This window comes from Hippocampus bargibanti, linkage group LG13 (genome assembly GCF_051943395.1).
Source record: "Hippocampus bargibanti isolate YZ-2025 linkage group LG13, ASM5194339v1, whole genome shotgun sequence".
NCBI lineage: Eukaryota > Metazoa > Chordata > Actinopteri > Syngnathiformes > Syngnathidae > Hippocampus > Hippocampus bargibanti.
Window position 1 is genome coordinate 13,147,126 of NC_142746.1, and position 17,847 is coordinate 13,164,972.

At 41.3% G+C, this 17,847-nt stretch overlaps 1 protein-coding gene across 1 annotated transcript; it reads left to right on the plus strand.

Moving 5' to 3' along the window:
• The first annotated feature begins 3,109 nt into the window (after positions 1 to 3,109).
• Positions 3,110 to 17,820, plus strand: sack1b (scaffolding CK1 anchoring protein B). The gene is made up of 5 exons (XM_089012435.1): positions 3,110 to 3,328; positions 5,241 to 5,714; positions 7,799 to 7,963; positions 11,952 to 12,076; positions 12,680 to 17,820. The coding sequence occupies exons 1-5, from the start codon at positions 3,257 to 3,259 to the stop codon at positions 14,601 to 14,603; spliced, it is 2,760 nt and encodes a 919-aa protein (XP_088868561.1). The 5' UTR covers positions 3,110 to 3,256; the 3' UTR covers positions 14,604 to 17,820.
• The last annotated feature ends 27 nt before the right edge of the window (positions 17,821 to 17,847 follow it).

A 17,847-nucleotide genomic window follows, 5' to 3' on the forward strand; every position in this document is an offset into this window, starting at 1 on the left:
AGTCACATCCCATAAGGACTGTAATTAAAGAAATAAACTGTGCTATAAAATGAAGTTGTTTTATTTACCTTTATGATGGTCATTGATGGCTTGATGGAATGGTGTTGGAGGTCGAAGGTCAGAGGGAATTGCTGTTTGTCGAGTCGAGGAGAAGAAGGAGATCATTGAGAAACACGAACAAGGTGTGCGTTTGTCTGATTTAACCGCTTAGTGGATATGCTAAGTCCATTTCAATGTGTATCATTGTGTTCAGCGGATAAAAAAGGCTTGGCATGATGATTGGATTGGATTGGATTCGCCTTTATTAGTCTCACAGTGGAGAAATTTACATTTCACAGCAGCAAAGTGATGAAAGGAATGAAAGTAGAAAAACAAAATACATGAGCTGCTGGAAAGGCAGCCACTCTTGCGGCGCCATCTTGAAGTCAAAAGAACAAAAAAAAAAACTAAATAACAAATAATATGACAGCATAGAGACAATATGAAAAATCAAAGACACAGAGAGACATTCATTCTTCAGGACTTGCTGTGCCCTCTTTGTGATGACATGAAGCAGTTCTAGATGAAAGAGGAGAGGATCAAAGCGTCTTTCCACCAGTGGATCAGGGACATCATGGTGGAATGTGCATGTCGACTACAAGCTAAATGTTGAAAACAAACACGCAGCTGTAGCATCCATTGACGAAAAGAGATTGTCTCACATCTCCTGTTCCACATAAATCTGCTTCAATTCCAAGCCGCAACAGTTCCACATACGCATCGGCGCTCTGCGCTGATGCTCCTTTCTTCTTATTGCGGGTTCCTCAAGCCATGCATCCATCCAGCCGCAGACTGTCTAACAGCACTGACCTTTCCGCTAAACAATGATGTTACCCTTCGATCCTTGAAAGCAGCATGGAAGAATGTGTGGCCCGCCTGAATCCTTGAGAGGGACTTTGAAGGATTTGATCCTCATGACTCTGTTGTTTTCGACGACATTGTTTCCATTGGACAGAACATGCGACGCGAAGTGGATGCAGATGACATCGAGGAGCTTGTTGCGAACCATAATGAGGTCCTCAACACACAGGATTTGATTTGCTAAGTGGAATGATGTGCCGGCTTTTATTGAACACTTCCATCCAGAAAAACTGTGGCTATGAGAATCATCAAGATGATGAATGATAATGTGATGCCTCAGTTTCGTAAGACCTTACAAGTCAGAAAGCAACAGGTGTCAATTAAGAGCCATCAACGACCATCACAAATGTAAATAACGTGACTTTATTATACAGTGCAGTGTATTTCTTTCATTACAATACAATAGCACATTTATTATCCATAGAATAAGGTATGTAGTGTGTAGTTTTAAGGCTTATTTAGTTGAAAATTATATTTTATGGAGACCTGGGAACGGATTATTCTCATTTTAATGGTTTCCTATGGGCAATTATTTTTGGGATACACACATACACCATAGGCTATATATATATATATATATATATATATATATATATATATATATATATATATATATATATATATAGAGAGAGAGAGAGAGAGAGAGAGAGAGAGAGAGAGAGAGAGAGAGAGAGAGAGAGAGAGAGAGAGAGAGAGAGAGAGGGAGAGAGAGAGAGAGAGAGATGACTCGCAAACTCCCCCTGCATCTTTTTGTAATGTAAGCGAGAATCGCAGTACCTGGGAAAAACTCACGCAGGCACAGGTACAAGCACACAACCTCACACAGGAAAGCCGGAATCAAACCCGGGAACACTGCACAGTGAGGTTAACATGTTAACCGGTCAACCACTGTGTTGCCTGCTGATAATCTAAGTCCATAAAGCATATCTGGGAACTGTTTTAATGCTGCTGTCATTCATCACTCTGCCTGTGTCTGCTCTCTCATGCCATAGTGACGACAAACCAAGGTCGTCAGTTTGATCTTCAAAGTGACGTGTACTCTTTATATGTCAAAAGATGTAGGACACAGATGTGTCACTTAAAAAAATATCAAAACAATGTTTGTTTTAGGTAAAAAAAAAAATTAGTATTCAATATATGCCTTATGTTGTTATAATTAGTAGCACAAGATGTATGAAGATGACTTACTGAGATTGCGTTTGCACTGAGATCAGCAGTTGTTTTCCCCCCGCCATCAGCCTGTGGGTGTGCTGCTATTATTTATCCAAATGTAATTTAATGCGTCTGAAAGTCACCATGCAAACTAGGACTGACCCAAAACATGCTTGAAGGCTGATCTTGGAGAGTCACAAAGAAAATATGAGAAAAAAATCATTCCTTCAAGAACATTGGAGCCTTATGGGGACTTTTTCACTTTTGTCATTCGGAACACGAGAGACCATTGCAACCTGCGATATGCAATACAGTATATATATAGTATATATAGTATATATTCACCAAGCTATTGAGTGAAGAAGCAACAGATATCCATCTGACCCCTTGGTGTGTTGAGCCCCAAGGGGGAGGGAGGGTACTTGCCAACAGTCTTGGGTAATTGAAGCTTTCACCCCAACACAAACACACAAGCATACATGCACACACACACACACACACACACACACACACACACACACACACACACACACACACACACACACACACACACACACACACACACACACACACACACACACACACACACACAGTTACATATGCACACACTCCTAAAACAGGAATGTAGAGGTTACGCAATGGGACCATTTCTCAAGAGCCAGTTTCAGTGCTGAACCCACCAAAATAATAAGAGCAAGTACTTTGCATTTATTGTATCATAATCCTTCTCAAGAAATTCAGGCGATAAAACTCTTGTTAATGGTTATGGAATATGAAAAAAAAGTTAGATTCCCAGGTATAGCGTTGACCTTAGCATGTCAAAGATTTCTATATCTCAGCGTACCATTCCGCTGGGTGAAGAAATTCAAAGCAATTTATAATATAAATGGTTCACCATGGCCTCATTTTCTCACCGCTTCACTGTACATTTATCAAAGCCTTTCCGTGCCCTGCCATCAATGTGCTTTCTGCAGGGGGATGAACCTTAAAGGAGAGGCGAGAGGAGGAAGAGGTGTGGCTAAGAGTATCAAACAGGTTTACGGTCGCCTGTGAGCAAGTTTTCAAGCAGACGGAGAATTTGCATGTCAAAACTGGTAACTCATGCACTCACCCAGCACACTGCTTATTATGTTCAGACACCTCCTTGTTTTTGTGGCTTTCAGCTGGGGGAGAGTAGCCTCCTCAAATATTGAAAAGAATTAGTATGCAGATGGCTGTACATAAACCTCATTGGGATAAGCTTGGAAGCAGTCAACAGGATTTTCACACTTCAAATGTAAGTTACGGTCTTATCATTGACTGGGCATTGTTTGTATTCTGACAGTAATAAAAATGCTCGAGAAAATATAGTATACACTCCAATTTGTCTCTTTGGGCCATATAAATTGGAAAAAGGTCTTGCACATCCAATCCTTTTTTTTCAGCTGGCTCACATATAGTACACAAAGTATATAAAAGATATATGAGACTGTCATTTTTTACCTCCCTCATTAGCCACGAAAGTGTTCAAATAAAGTAATTTGATGAGAATATTATGCCGTTATTAAAAAAAACACCTATACCGGTAGCAATGCTATTATTATTATTACATTTTTTAAAGAAGCAAGCTGTTGATCCCAAAACAGATTAATTGAATTTTAGTGTCAAATGTGGTTTTCACAAGAATCTTTGTGGTGTTCATCTGACGGTAAGTGAGCACACCCCCGCAATTTGTGACATCACAGCATTGTTTCTAGGGTGGGCCAGGAAACCTCCCATCAGAGAATATAAAAAAGACAAAACAATGCCCATTTTCAAACTCAAAATGTCATATGCATTGCTTATTATTTATTATTAATTTTTAGCCATATGGTTGTGGCCATGCATCTAGGGATATACACTGTGATTTAAAAATACATACATTCTGGACTTTCAAAACATTTAAAAAGTCAAATGTAAAAAGAGAACAAATATAAACTCGATTTATTTAACATATTCAGTGTTTCGCGAGTTTTCTTCTGTAAGTGAAAATCAGATAAAAAAGTTTGAATGGCCCATTAACATTTTGACACGAGCATCACCTGGGCCAGTCAACAGAAATCCATCTGTTGAATAATCTTGGTCTTGCTTCTAGTAAATAAAAAAAAGATATATTTTGCTGCTCCTCCACTGATGTTATCCCCCTTTCCATTCAAGTATTAGATATACCTTAATCCAGAATTGCAAATATGTGTAAATTGATTGTTTTAAGTGCGGTGAGAAATTATCATGGCCTTGAAAGGGAAAAGAGTATACGTACATTATTATTCAGAGCTTCAAACCTGAATTGCGCATGATGATTTTTTTTTTCAGAGCTGCACCTTATATAAACTTTAGTTATTTCCTTTTCATTTCCTTATTTCTGCCATTCTGTCGTTACTAAATCAATTCCGTTATTGATGAACAACAATTTAAAGTGACGTTCAATCGCTTAGTCTGCTTTCATTGATTTATTGATTGAATATGGCTTTGAATAAAGAGGCCTGATAAATTAAGCCATCCACGGGGTCCTCAACATTCTGTTGCAATTGTTTTAATGATGAGGCAGTTTTGGTGAGCCACGTTTTCAACCCACAGACAGCAACTTACTGCAGTAGGAAGATTTAATGACACATGTGTACATTGTTATGGCTTGGTTAACCTTTGAGAAAAAAACAGCACAAACATGAAAAGTGGGGTTTGTTTGTTATTGTTGAAGTCGTACATGAACAGAGCAGTGTCCATAATGATGTCAGCAACTTCAACCTAAACATATCGCTTGTTGGCATTTCCTGTTTTACTCTTGGGAATTTTTAAACCATCAAGCTCATTATGTTTTTGGAACATAATTACAGTGCAATTACAGGGTTGTTGTATTTACATTTTAATCACAAACAAATTGTTGCAAAAAGATGTTTCAGCTGTTTGTTCAGAAATATTACAGCCGATTAAAAAAAGCAAAAAAATGCAATAGCCAATGATCACCAAAAAATGACATTAAATAAATTCCAAATAATTCCAAATAAATACAAAAAAGAAAAAAAAAATAGTGTGTCTCTGCATAAACTGTGATTACATTTCCAAATGCTGATTAATGTGGCATAATTACAACTTCCTTTAAAATATTCTCTCATGTATATATTGCTGTATTTACTCTCTCTGATGTTTTGTGCTTTTGTTTTGTGCAACAGTTCCAAGGGACGCTGACTGGAACAATGGACTCGGCCCAATTTTCTTCACTGTCATCCTTGAAGGGAGAGCATGCATCTGGGGATTACATGCAAGCCCACTACAAGGAGTCATATCGCTTGGCCATTGATTGCCTTCTTCGTGGTGGCAGAAAGAGTTACACAGAGTTCCTCAAAGAAGAACGTATTGGGAGTTTCCTGTCTGAAGAGGAGCTCGTCTTCATTACATCAAATGCAAAAGAGCTGCCACCTCAGACCCACATTGCGGAAATCAATAACCCAGCGGACAGTCAATCATCCTCTGGAACCTACTGGCCCGTCCACTCGGATGTGGATGCTCCCGCTTTGGAATTGGGATGGCCTGATTTTGTACATGAAAATCTGCAGACCAATATAGACCTTCTCTATCATCCTCCAAGACAAAACAGTCCCACCATTAAAGAAGTGATCCTGAAACACATACGGGATGCAAGACAGGTAAGACAAGATGCACTATTGGTCTGTTTGATATGACAAGTGCGTTCTGCACACGTGTGCCATGCTCGTCTTGAGGCCTCACCCCTGCAGCTTGCGGTGGCAGGGAGTGTCTGCTGACATTTTCACGGCCCACATCAAGTTTGACAACTTCTCTAATCGAGGGTGTGTAGGAACAGGTTGCTACTATGACAACATTAACTCTTTTACATGAGGGTGACTCACAAATGGTCACCAATTCATAGCCTGTTGCATGCCAGTGAGTGTTTTTGTTTCCTCGTCACCGTAGTCGCAGGCGTTTGTTAAGTTAGACGAGCGACGATTATCACTGGGGTCGCAACATCTAGAGTGATTGACAGGATTTTCCAAGCAAATCCCTCTGTAGTAACAAAATGGACTAAATAAACGAGTTCCAATTACTGTATATAGCAACATACAGTATGCTGAAAAGACGTATTTCTATTACTTAATTTGAATGTGTGCTTTGTACTTCAGTTGCAGCCTACTTAAAAGAAATACACAATGTGTCATAGTGAAAGAAAGAAATACATGATGTAATTATTCATCCATGCCATTTTTCTAATCTGTTTATGCTCACGAGGGTTGCGATGCAAGCTGGCATGCTGTAGCCTATCGCATCCATCTTTGATCACCATGGGGCGGGGGGGGGCACACCCGAACCGGCTGCCTGCCAATCGCAGGGTATCCAAAGACTATAAAAACCATCTTCACTCACACTCACACCTAGGGAAACTTTGAATTGTACAATCAACCTGCCATGCATGTTTTTGGAAGGTTGGAGGAAACCAGAGTACACAGGGAAAACCAGTGCAGAGCAGATACGGTGTGAACATGCCAACTCCACACAGGAAGGCTGGAATTTGAATCAAACCCTGGACCTCTGCACTGCGAGGTGGATGTGCTTAACAGTTTTTCACCATTTTTATGGCTATAACATAGTCTGTTCTGCAGTCCTATGTTCAAATGTTGACCCAGGTACTTCACGGTTTTTGATAAACTGAGGACTGAATAAATTACTTTTAGGTGTGTTGGTGCTCCTGAGTAGACACACTTTGCGATTGAAAGGTGATCACTCCAGGGTGTATGGTGCCCATAGCCCAAAAGGAGTCAGTCAGAGGACAAATACCTTCATATAAAGATCGTCGGTTCAAGTTCCTCTGTCTTTTCTGCATTTTTGGAGTAAGAACAAACATGCCTTCTAAATTTGACATACAGTAGTGTAATGAGTTGTTTGCAACTATGTTCTATTTGAAAAATGAAAAACATTGTGCACAACTGTGTTCACCATCTTTCCTACATCGTAACCACGTTTGAGCTCCAAAAATATACAGTACTCTTTACACTTTAAACGCTTCCAAGCTCCTCTATATCCCATCAGCATTTTCACGCAACAACAAGGCCTGCGAAAGCAGCCAAGACAGCGCCAAGACCCTATCCACATGCCAGCTGTCAAGTCAGACATCCTCCCCACCCACCCTTCCCCCCCCCCATCTTTCTGTGTGTGAAACCCAAGGTGAAGGAGACTATCCACATAGAGCAGAGTAGGCCTAATACATAGAATAGGCTTAATAATTCATTATCAGCCTCTGCACATTTTCAGCAATTATTTTAAAATGTATATTGTGTAATGTATTTAGATACAAACGATTGATTTTACACTAATGAGTCTACAGTAGAGCATTATAATGTATTTCAAGTCCAAATGAATTAATTGCATACAATATTGAGGAGTGCAGCGGGCAATGTAATTTTTATCAAATTTCCATGAGGATTTGATGATTTTTATTATGAAGCAGAGAACTCGCTAACTGAGACATGCCTACGTTCCTTGGCAGGTGATGCAGTTTATTTTTGCCAAAATGGGATATTGGGATATTAATAGTCTCAGAGGTTTTCTTTATTCTCTTTACATGTGTATTGCTACAAGAAGTCACGATCTATATGAAGCTCTATGAGAAGGCTTTGAGAACAGTAGGCGCCTCAGTGATCTCCAAGATCAATGGCAGGTCGGCATTGTGGCATCCTTCCTAACATGCCAAATATTTGTGTTCATTTTATCATTGCAGGTCATTGCCATTGTAATGGATATGTTCACCGATGTGGATATATTGAAAGAAACTGTTGAGGCCTCCATTCGCGGAGTTCCGGTCTACGTGCTTTTGGATGATTTCCACTTGAAACAATTCCTCACAGCAGCTGAGAATCAAGATATAAAACTTCTACAACTCAGGGTATGTGACTCTTTGAACGTGGTTGCCTGCTTGCATGCATGCTCTTGTTTTCCTCTCATTAGCTTGGACAATATTATCGTCCTGGTTTTGGTTCAGTCTTTCCCTGTGCTTTTGGTGTGCGACCTTGTTATTTTTTCTACCTAAGTACTGAGTGCCCTTGTCGCTATCTTCAAGCACCCTCAATAATGTCCTTTTAAAACATCCACAGACCTTCTTAGTGTGCTGTTATATAAATAAACAAACAAATGAACAAACAAACAAAAAATAAATAAATAGACATCTGAATCAGAATCATCTTCATTGCCAAGTATGTAGAACACACAAGGAATTTGTTTCCGGTAGAATACGCTGCACTAGTCTTCTTCTTCTACTAGTATCTAGTATCATCATCAAAACTTTGCAAAGAGGCACTATACAGTTCTATTTGGGTTACTGTTTAAAGAGGTAATGGCTTGGGGGAAGAAGCTGTTTAAATGTGTGCTGGATTTGGTGATGGGCAGGGTGCGGAGGGTCCAGTAGGATTTTTCTGTGCTCTTGTTTGGATTCTTGCAGTGTGCAAGTCCTCGATGATTTCTTCCGCCGTCATAACTGTCCGTTGAAGTCGGTTTTGTCCATTTTTGTGGCGGCCCCGAGCCAAACAGTGATGGAAGAATACAGGATGGATTCGATGACAGCCGTTTAGAAATGTTGTAGCACCTCCTGTGGCAGGCCATGCGTCTTTAGCAGCATCAGGAAGTATATCCACCGTTGGAGTTAGTGTTGACCTCCCACTTCATGTCCTGGGAGACAGTGATTCCCAGGAACCTGAAGGTCTCAACGGTTGACACGAGGCAGTTAGATAGTGTTAGGGGCAGCTGTGGTGATGGATGTTTCCTGAAGTCCACGATCATCCCTACTGTCTTGAGCGTGTTCAGCTATAGGTTGTGACGTCTGCACCAGAGCTCCAACTGCACCACTTGTTGTCGGTACGCAGACTCGTCTTTGATGAGACCGATGACTGTGGTGTTGTCTGCAAACTTTATAAATTTGACAGCTGGGTGCGTTGAGGTGCAGTTGTTTGTGTAGAGAGAGAAGAGCAATGGAGAGAGGACGCATCCCTGCGGGGCTCCAGTGCTCGTGGTTTTTCCCAGTGACGTGTTGTGTCCGTCCTGTCAGGAAGCTGATGATCCACTGGCAGATCGTAGGGGACACACCAAGCTGGAGAATTTTGGGGATGAGTTCATGGTATTGAGCGCAGAGCTGTAGTCCACAAACGGGATCTTGCGTAGGTTCCTGTGTTGTCGAGGTGCTCGAGGATGTGGTGCAGCCCGATGTTGACTGCATCCCCCACAGACCTGTTTGCCCGGTAGGCAAACTGATGAGGATCCAGGAGAGGTCCGGTGATGTACTTTAGGTGGTTCAGCACGAGGTGTTCAAAGGCCTTCATGACCACAGATGTCAGAGGAACAGGTTGATAGTCGTTCAATCCCGATGGTGCTCGTATCTTTGGAACTGGGACGATGGTCGACTGTTTAAAGCAGGATGGGACTTCACACTGCTCCAGCGCAGTCTTTCTGGGAGGAGGGGGACACTCTGTCAGGTCCCGCAGCTTTCTTGATCTTCTGCTGCTTGAAGAGCCGTCTCACGTCCAGTTCATGGATCTGTAGGGCACAGGGCGGAGATACGGTAGTTTCTGGTAATGGTGGGCAGACGTGGGGAATGGGGGTGTCTTTTTCAAATCGGCAAAAGAATGTATTTAGCTCATCAGCCAGACCCTTGTTGTTCACTGCTTGGGGGGATGGTAAACGATAATTTGTTATTGCTTTCAGGCCATATCACACCGATGCAGAGTTGTTAGTAGAGAACTGTTTGTTAAGCCTCTCCGCATAACTTTTCTTTGCAATGTTAATTTCCTTTGTCAGTCGGTTTCGGGCGTATTTGTAAAGTGCTCAATCTCTGCTTCTAAATGCGGTCTCTTTCTCTTTCCTAAGCTGCCTGAGTTTGGGAGTGAACCATGGCTTGTTGTTGTTGAAGGAGCGGTAGGACTTCGTTGGCACACACATGTCCTCACAGAAGCTAATGTATGATGTTACAGTGTCTGTGTATTCATCCACTGTGCCCGTTGAAGTTTCAAAGACGCTCCAATCAGTGCAATCTAAGCATTCTTGTAGAGCTAACTTTGCTTCATCTGTCCATTTCTTCGCAGTCTTGACTACCGGTTTTACACATTTGAGTTTTTCTCTGTATGTGGGAATTAAGTGTATTAAGTAGTGATCAGAAAGACCCAATGCTGCATGCGCAAACGATTGGTATGCCCGTTTAAGTGCTGTTAACAGTGATCTAGAATGTTTTCTTCTCTGGTGAATCAGTCAATATGCTGCGTATATTTGGGAAGTTCACGGTTTAGATGTGTTCGATTAAAACCACCCAAAATAATCATGGGTGACTCTGGATATTTGCGATATTGACATATATAAACAACACAAAAAGAAAACGCTCAAGATATTTCACGAATAAAACACTGAACAGAATATTAATTATTTGACTGCAATCAAGTCCTAATTAAGAGAAACAAATTGGAATATGATTGCCCGATGGTCGAGTGGTTCACACATCGACCTCACTGTGCAGAGGTACCATGTTCAATACCAGCTCCTCCTAGTATCTAGGTACCTCCTAGTGTGGAGTTTGCATGTTCTCGCCAGGTATGTTTTGTACTGGTATTTCAGTTTCCTCCCTCATTCCAAAAACATGCATGGCAGGCTCAGTGAGCACTTTACAGCTTCACCGCTGTGTTCCCAAATCTTATGACACAAGCACAAAGTTAATCATTGAAGTGCAGCCAAGCTGTCGTGGTGCCAGGTCTGCATTAGGAAACCATTTTGTTTGCAAATAGTGTTCAATAAGGCCATTTCGTGATGAGCGTAGAAGTCCCAAAAAACACAACTCCAGCTCAGATGGGGAGGCCCTTTACTCCCAATCGTGCCCTTTCGCTGTCATTGCCGACGTTCGCATGAAAGTCCCCGAGTAGAACAAGGGAGTTCTCTCAAGCACTTTTGTAAGAATCAAATTCACACCGATTATGTGAATTTTTATTATTGAGGTTCCACTGTATAAGCCAGGGGTCGGGAACCTATGGCTCGCGAGCCATATATGGCTCTTTTGATGATTGCATATGGCTCGCCGATAAAACTAAATACATATTTTTGTGTTTTCGCCGTTCATTTCCCGTTGGGGCTGCATTTGGCCGAAAGCGCCATTTTGATTGGATGATAGTGGCCGTCATGTTTAAACAGGTAAACGCCCCTTTAAATGAGCCCAACTAGTGCACTTCAGCGTTAATGCACCGGAGCATTAGAGGAGAGAAAATGTTCGCATTCTAATTTGCAATGATACAATACTATCGATGAAACAGTTGAATGTCAGTGACATTTTAACAAGCCCCATGTTAACGTTAGCATCAACATACTTCTGCGAGAAGTAGATTGCAGATAGCAAGTATGGAAGCTTATGAGCCGTGTGCAGGCTAGCTAGCAGTAACTTCGCCTCCTGACCGGCAAGTTGAATTTCATTCCGATCGTTTGCCTGGATTTTTACCAATCACGAGGAACGGAAAACCATTCATGTTAACGGTGAGTACCATCACAAAGTTATTTTAAATAATACATTCTGATATTTTGTTGAAAAGTGGCGGCGCGTGCGTGTGTGTGCGCGCGCGCACGCGAGCGTTTGTATGTGCGCGCGCGTGTGTGTGGCTCTCACTGAAAAACATTTCTAAATATTTTACTTTTATGGCTCTCTTAGTCAAAAAGGTTCCCGACCCCTGGTATAAGCGATAAAATGTCTTTGTGTGTTCGCACAAGTATTATTCTATACTCGCAAACATGCACACATACAACATGTTTAGAAAGCACGTATGACAACAAGTCAATGTGTGTACACACTGATTCAAAGTTAGCTCTGCAAGTGTTGACAATTCAAGGTGACTTATTATTTTCTTTGTCCCCAGAACATGAGAGTGCGCACTGTGAAAGGTGAAGATTATCAGTGTCATACAGGGACGAAATTCCATGGAGCGATGGGGCAGAAATTTATTTTGGTCGACTGTCATACAGTGATTTATGGCTCCTACAGGTGAACGCAACTGTTGCATGTCCTTCTCTAATTTCTACTTTTATTTTATTCACAGGGGTCAGATTGAAGTACACTCAAATTGAAATGACCCACTTGGCCTCAAAAGGTTTTTAGCTTAATTGATTTTCATGGATTTGACACAAAGCCACGGGAGAAACAAAAGTTGAACTACCCTCCCTTGTCCATTATGCCACAAAATCAACAACATTTTTGGACTGGAATTGTATATTAATACATTGCCAACATGATGCAATGCAATAACTTCAGTCTTTCAATGTTATTAATTGAGTAGAGACACAACAACAAATTTTATATTTATTCAGAAGAATTTATTCAGACGAAACACAGCTTTATACTTGGGTTGCTAAAAAATGATTTTAACTTGTGTATCATACAGAATGTTTTCCCTTCGATTTAGGACACAACCTATGATGTCACTTAATTATACAGGAGCACTAGCTACTTGATTTTAATATTACTGCAATATAATATTTTGAAGTTTCAATGATAATAATTATTATCCACAAGATTGAGCCTGAAATGTGTTGCACGATGTTTCCTCCATATTAATGAAAGAACCGTGCTTGTTTCGTTTGTCCACAGATTCACATGGTCATGTGCAAAGATCAATTTAAGCATGGTGCAGGTCATCACGGGCCACCTGGTGAAGACTTATGATGAGGAGTTTCGAACCCTGTACGCAAGGTCAACAGTGCCAGCTGAATTATGCTCACCAGATCACTCTCTCCCGACAAATGGGCCAGAAATAATGCATGGCTGGTCAAAATATTCTCCTCATTCGACACAAACAATCCATCGGCGCGACCAGCTAAGGCACACGTTGGACTCTGTCTACCGGAAGACCTGTGAGAGGAATCTGTTCGTCAGAGACTACAATGATAATCACGATGTGCCTTTGACTGAGCATGACACTGGTTTGCAGAACCATATGTCCAAACTTCACTCCGCAGACTCAATAAACTACTTAAAAAGGCACAGCTATGCAGGGGAAAGACATGATGGACATGTTCAACAGAACATCAGACCCAGAGCAAGCAACTGGAATATTTCCAGGGAAGCAGCAATGGGGAAAAACTATCCAATGGATAATAACTATTTAGTGCCACAGATGTACAGGAGTCAAAAGCTCCGTCAGTCCTACAATGGCAATGACAAACACATTCTGTCCATGCAGCAAAGTATGCCCACGCTGGAAAAGACTTCTAAATCGTTCATGCGTACCTGGAGGATCGAGTCATATCTCCAAAAGCCCGACATGCCCTTTAGCGAGCCGTCTGACTATTTGGACCAGTTCGAGTCATCAAACAGCTTCATTCAGGGAAGAATGAGGTCTTCTCTTGTTTATAGGTCTGCCATACCAGAGCAATTGGAGCCAAATTTGCACATGAACGCCACACATTCTGTCGGCAGCCGCTCAGCCGCACTTCATAACTCTTTGCGCTATTCCTCCATGCAGTGGAATCCACCAATCGAAAACAGCAGACTCAACGACGAAGAATATATGTTAAAAAGAAAAAGCCTGCAGACTTTGGATGACTACAGCAGTAGCAAAACCACCTACCCACCTGCCTACGCCAGTTTAGGCAGAGTAAAACGTGGGCAGATCACTACAAATCCAGACAAGTTAACAGACCCGTGGCACAAAAGGCACAGCGTAGCAGATCCGAGATCCAATGGCGCATACATACAGGACTCCTCAGGTAATATGTATGGAGCTTTTACTAGAATGCAAATCGATAGAGGCATCAACGTGAGGCAGAGTGGCTACAGATCAAATCTCAATGAGGATCAACGATCTGTTTCTCATTATGATGTCAAGAGCATGACAGACACAAAGAGTCCTTGCACTTCCATTTGGCAGGAACCTCCTTCCAGAACTCTATCTGCCACAAGCCTTGGCGTCGATGGCACGGATTTGGCGGCCAAATCCAACAGAATGGGCTCTCAGCATTTTCTAAAGAAGAGTACCAAGAAGATCAAGTCCTTTTTGAACATACCAAACAAGAAAGAGGATCGACTCGCAAGTGTAGAAACGCCAAGCGTGACATCAGATGACAGCACAGACACTATTAAAGCCGAGGATGAGACTATGGCTAATCATCGCAATAGCAACTCATCCCTGCACCATCAGGAAAACCATGTGGCCGATGTGAAGTATTCCAAACCAAGATTCAAAACCGAGGATCACCAACACAAATCTGAGATCTCTTCCCCTGACACAAGATCACAAAGTAAGCTCGGACTCAATGACAAAAAGCCAATACCAGACATTGACGTGCTGGGCTGGAATAAAGACAGAAAAGCTGACAATCGCCTTTACAGCAGATTTGAGCCTTTTTGTTCCATTCAAAAGAAACAATCTTTGTACTCCCCATTCAACGCTTTGGAGAAAACCAAAAACCCAACCACTGACAACAATTTCCACCGTCTAGGAAGAGGCCACCATGAAAATAAGATCGGAAAATTTTTTCACAGAGTGGGCAACCTCATTAACAAGACTAAGTAGTGTAGTTGTACATGGTCACTTGGAGCACATTTGAATTTCTGTTGTCAGTTGTTAGCAGGCGAATTTGTCTCACTTTGCTAATGTTGAGGATTAAAAATCGCGTTCCGGCCTTCCTTTGCGGGGTTGTCATGTTGGCCCTGTGCTTGGATGGGTTTTCGTTGCATCCTTCCTGCTTTCTCCTCTATTCCAAAACCATGTACTGTATATTAATTGAGGATTCCAAATTATTTATAGGTGTGAATACTAACGTTATTAAGTTTCCAGCGATTGGCTGGTGAATTCGTCAATTGAAAGTCAGCTGGAATAGGCTCCAGCTCACCTGTGAACATAATGAGGATGAATTTTTATTTTTAAAAAAAAGGATGGATGAAGTTGCATCTTGTCACTGAGCGTATGTTGCTTTGTCTATTATTATCTATGTTTCCAGCCAACTGTTTACAGATTTAAGATGTTTTTATTGTGCTCTTATGCACCGTAATGTACGTTTATCTGCTCAAATATATTCAAGATAAAATATAGCAGATACCTGTATGTAGCCGAAAACTTGAATTTCAATGTACAAAAAAATCAGACCGAGGTGATAAATTGACCAGTACTGCACATCCATTAAATAGTTAGGTTGTGTCAAAAGCTCAGGCTTGCAAACATAACACAGCAGTCAAGAGGCAGCAAGACATAAAACAAAAAGGTCACAATGCCTGCAACACTGTCTCAATTTTATGAATTGGTACCATAGTTAGTAAAATATGTGTAATTATGGTTGTTTACAGCTTCATTAAAAACAAGAGGGTGCAATTGGATATTGACAAATTGCACAAATTACAGACATTGGGCGGGTTTGATGTTACAGGTGTTTCATCTTTGTTGGCATGTATGAATGGAGTTTCTGTACATGATATGTGGAGTATAAATACACATGTACATACGTTGTGTCAAAGCTGTATGTAAATGCAGGGAGAAGATTTAGGTCCCCATGAATTTGAACAAGTTTAGCAGCATAGAAAATGAATGGATAAATGTACCGAACAAGAATACACAACTTCATTTGTTGCCCAAGGAAACGGGCAGGAAACTGTTGACTTGAAATGACAAAATGTAGCTAATTAGACAAATGGGCTTTTCCTAAGGGCGTGTTTTTACATCATTAAGGTACTCCAAGCACTTTAAAATTGTCACAGCGTTCATCTACTGGCTTGTTCCAGGACACTTCTTACATACCGGCTTAGGGATTTGAGTTGGGAGACAACCAATCTACAGCCTGAGTTGTGATGCTCTACTTCAGTAAATTTCTGCACATATCTGTCATGAAATATTATCTGAGCTTCATATAGGTGGCAACCAGACAATTTTATGAAATTAAAACCACGCAAATAAAAACTTTTTGACTGTCTCTGTTTAATATATATTACTGGTGTGAGTAAGTTGGGTGGTACTCAATCAATTGAGGGCCTACCACCAAACCTCAATCGGATTGAGGTCAGGGTTTTGACTGGCCGATGCTAGAAAGGCTTATTTCTTTCTGTTCAAACTGTTACTTGTGAAATGACTTCAGAATCTGAATCAGAATCAGAAAGCCTTTAATCGTCCCACAATGTGGAAATTTGCATTCCACAGCAGTAATTTGAAAGGGGGATGGGGGTGAAGAGATAAAAACTGTGCAAACATGTTCCATAAAAACTGTACATAGTGCAAGTATAACTCAAAAAGCATATTGATATATGTTGCTGTATTGCATCAACATAAGGTGATTTGTGTCCCTCTTGTCCCTCTGGTGGTTGTCCTGGTGCTTCATCCATCTGTTGCATTTCAATAAGCAAGCAGATGGTACAAGTTCTTCTGCAAAACGTTTTGGTAAATTTTGATGCCTATGTAATGTGTCTTGAACATGATTTTAGCTGCATTGTCACTTGTAACTTCAATCGTAGATGTTTCTTTTGAAAAGAAGAGCTGAATTACTTTGTAAGGAGACCAAATGCCAGTAATTGCAGTAATTGACATTTCAACTGTTAAACATACTGAATCGGAAATTTCTATTGGTAAACAAACAAAATGGGAAATTCAGACAAAGGAGCACATAATCACTGACAGAATTAGCTAATGAAGTGACAGATACACAGATGTGTACTTTTGAAATTGATGAAAGACTGCAAAGCTGACTTTAACTCGCAGTTTAGTCGGTAATTTTTTCTTTATTAAACAAAGACAGCTGAAGTAAAATGGTCATACCTGCTTGAGAATGTGATCATAGTTAGGAAAACAGTCTCTAAAGTTGTCTTTTTTTCCTTCCACGTTGCACTGCCAGGCACAGGGTGTAAATGAGACCGGTCCGTTGTACTTGTGGGATCCGATGTATTTGACAAATTGTATTAAAATAAAGTCAGCAGGAACGAAATCTAAAACATCAAAGTCATCCAAACAGAAAAGTACAAAGTATCAAAGAAAACATGAGTAAAAATCTGCCAAGGTGAAACAAACCTGACAGGTTGAAGCAAACACATTCACAGTATAATGACCCGACACCGAACGGTCGTGCTAGGAGTCATTTTAACTGCCACTGATGAGGACGACCAACATCTGTGCAACTGAGGGCAGGGCCGTCAGCGCTATCCGTTGGTCGCCATCCAGAACGTGACAGTCTGTCACGGATTGCAACGACCAACACCTGTGCAGATGCCGGCGGGGCCGACAGTGCCACCTGTTGGTCGCCAACCAGATCGTGACACTTTTTAACACAACCCACTCAATTATACGTTTTAACCTGTTCATTCAAACGGACACTCCTTTCACATCCAGGACATTCTAAACCCTAAAGTTAATGTCAGAGGTGGCGGTTGCTATTTAGCCAGGCTGTGGTGATCCTGTTTGAAATTATTGGATTCAATCAGCCTAATGCTTTTTTGTTTTGTTTCTTATCCTCCCGCATATAGGCTTCGAACTGGTTTCAGGTCTCAATGCTTTGTGCCCGCAAAAGGTTGCATGACCAAAGGTTATGGTCCCCCCAAAATATATTCAACAGACATCGGACGTGATGTATAATTTTCCAATAAGTTTCAAATAAAAAGGGGAACACACACACGCGCACACACGCACACACACGCACACACACACACACACACACACACACACACACACACACACACACACACACACACACACACACACACACACACACACACACACACGCACGCACACGCACGCACACACACACGCACACGCACGCACACGCGCACACACACACACACAC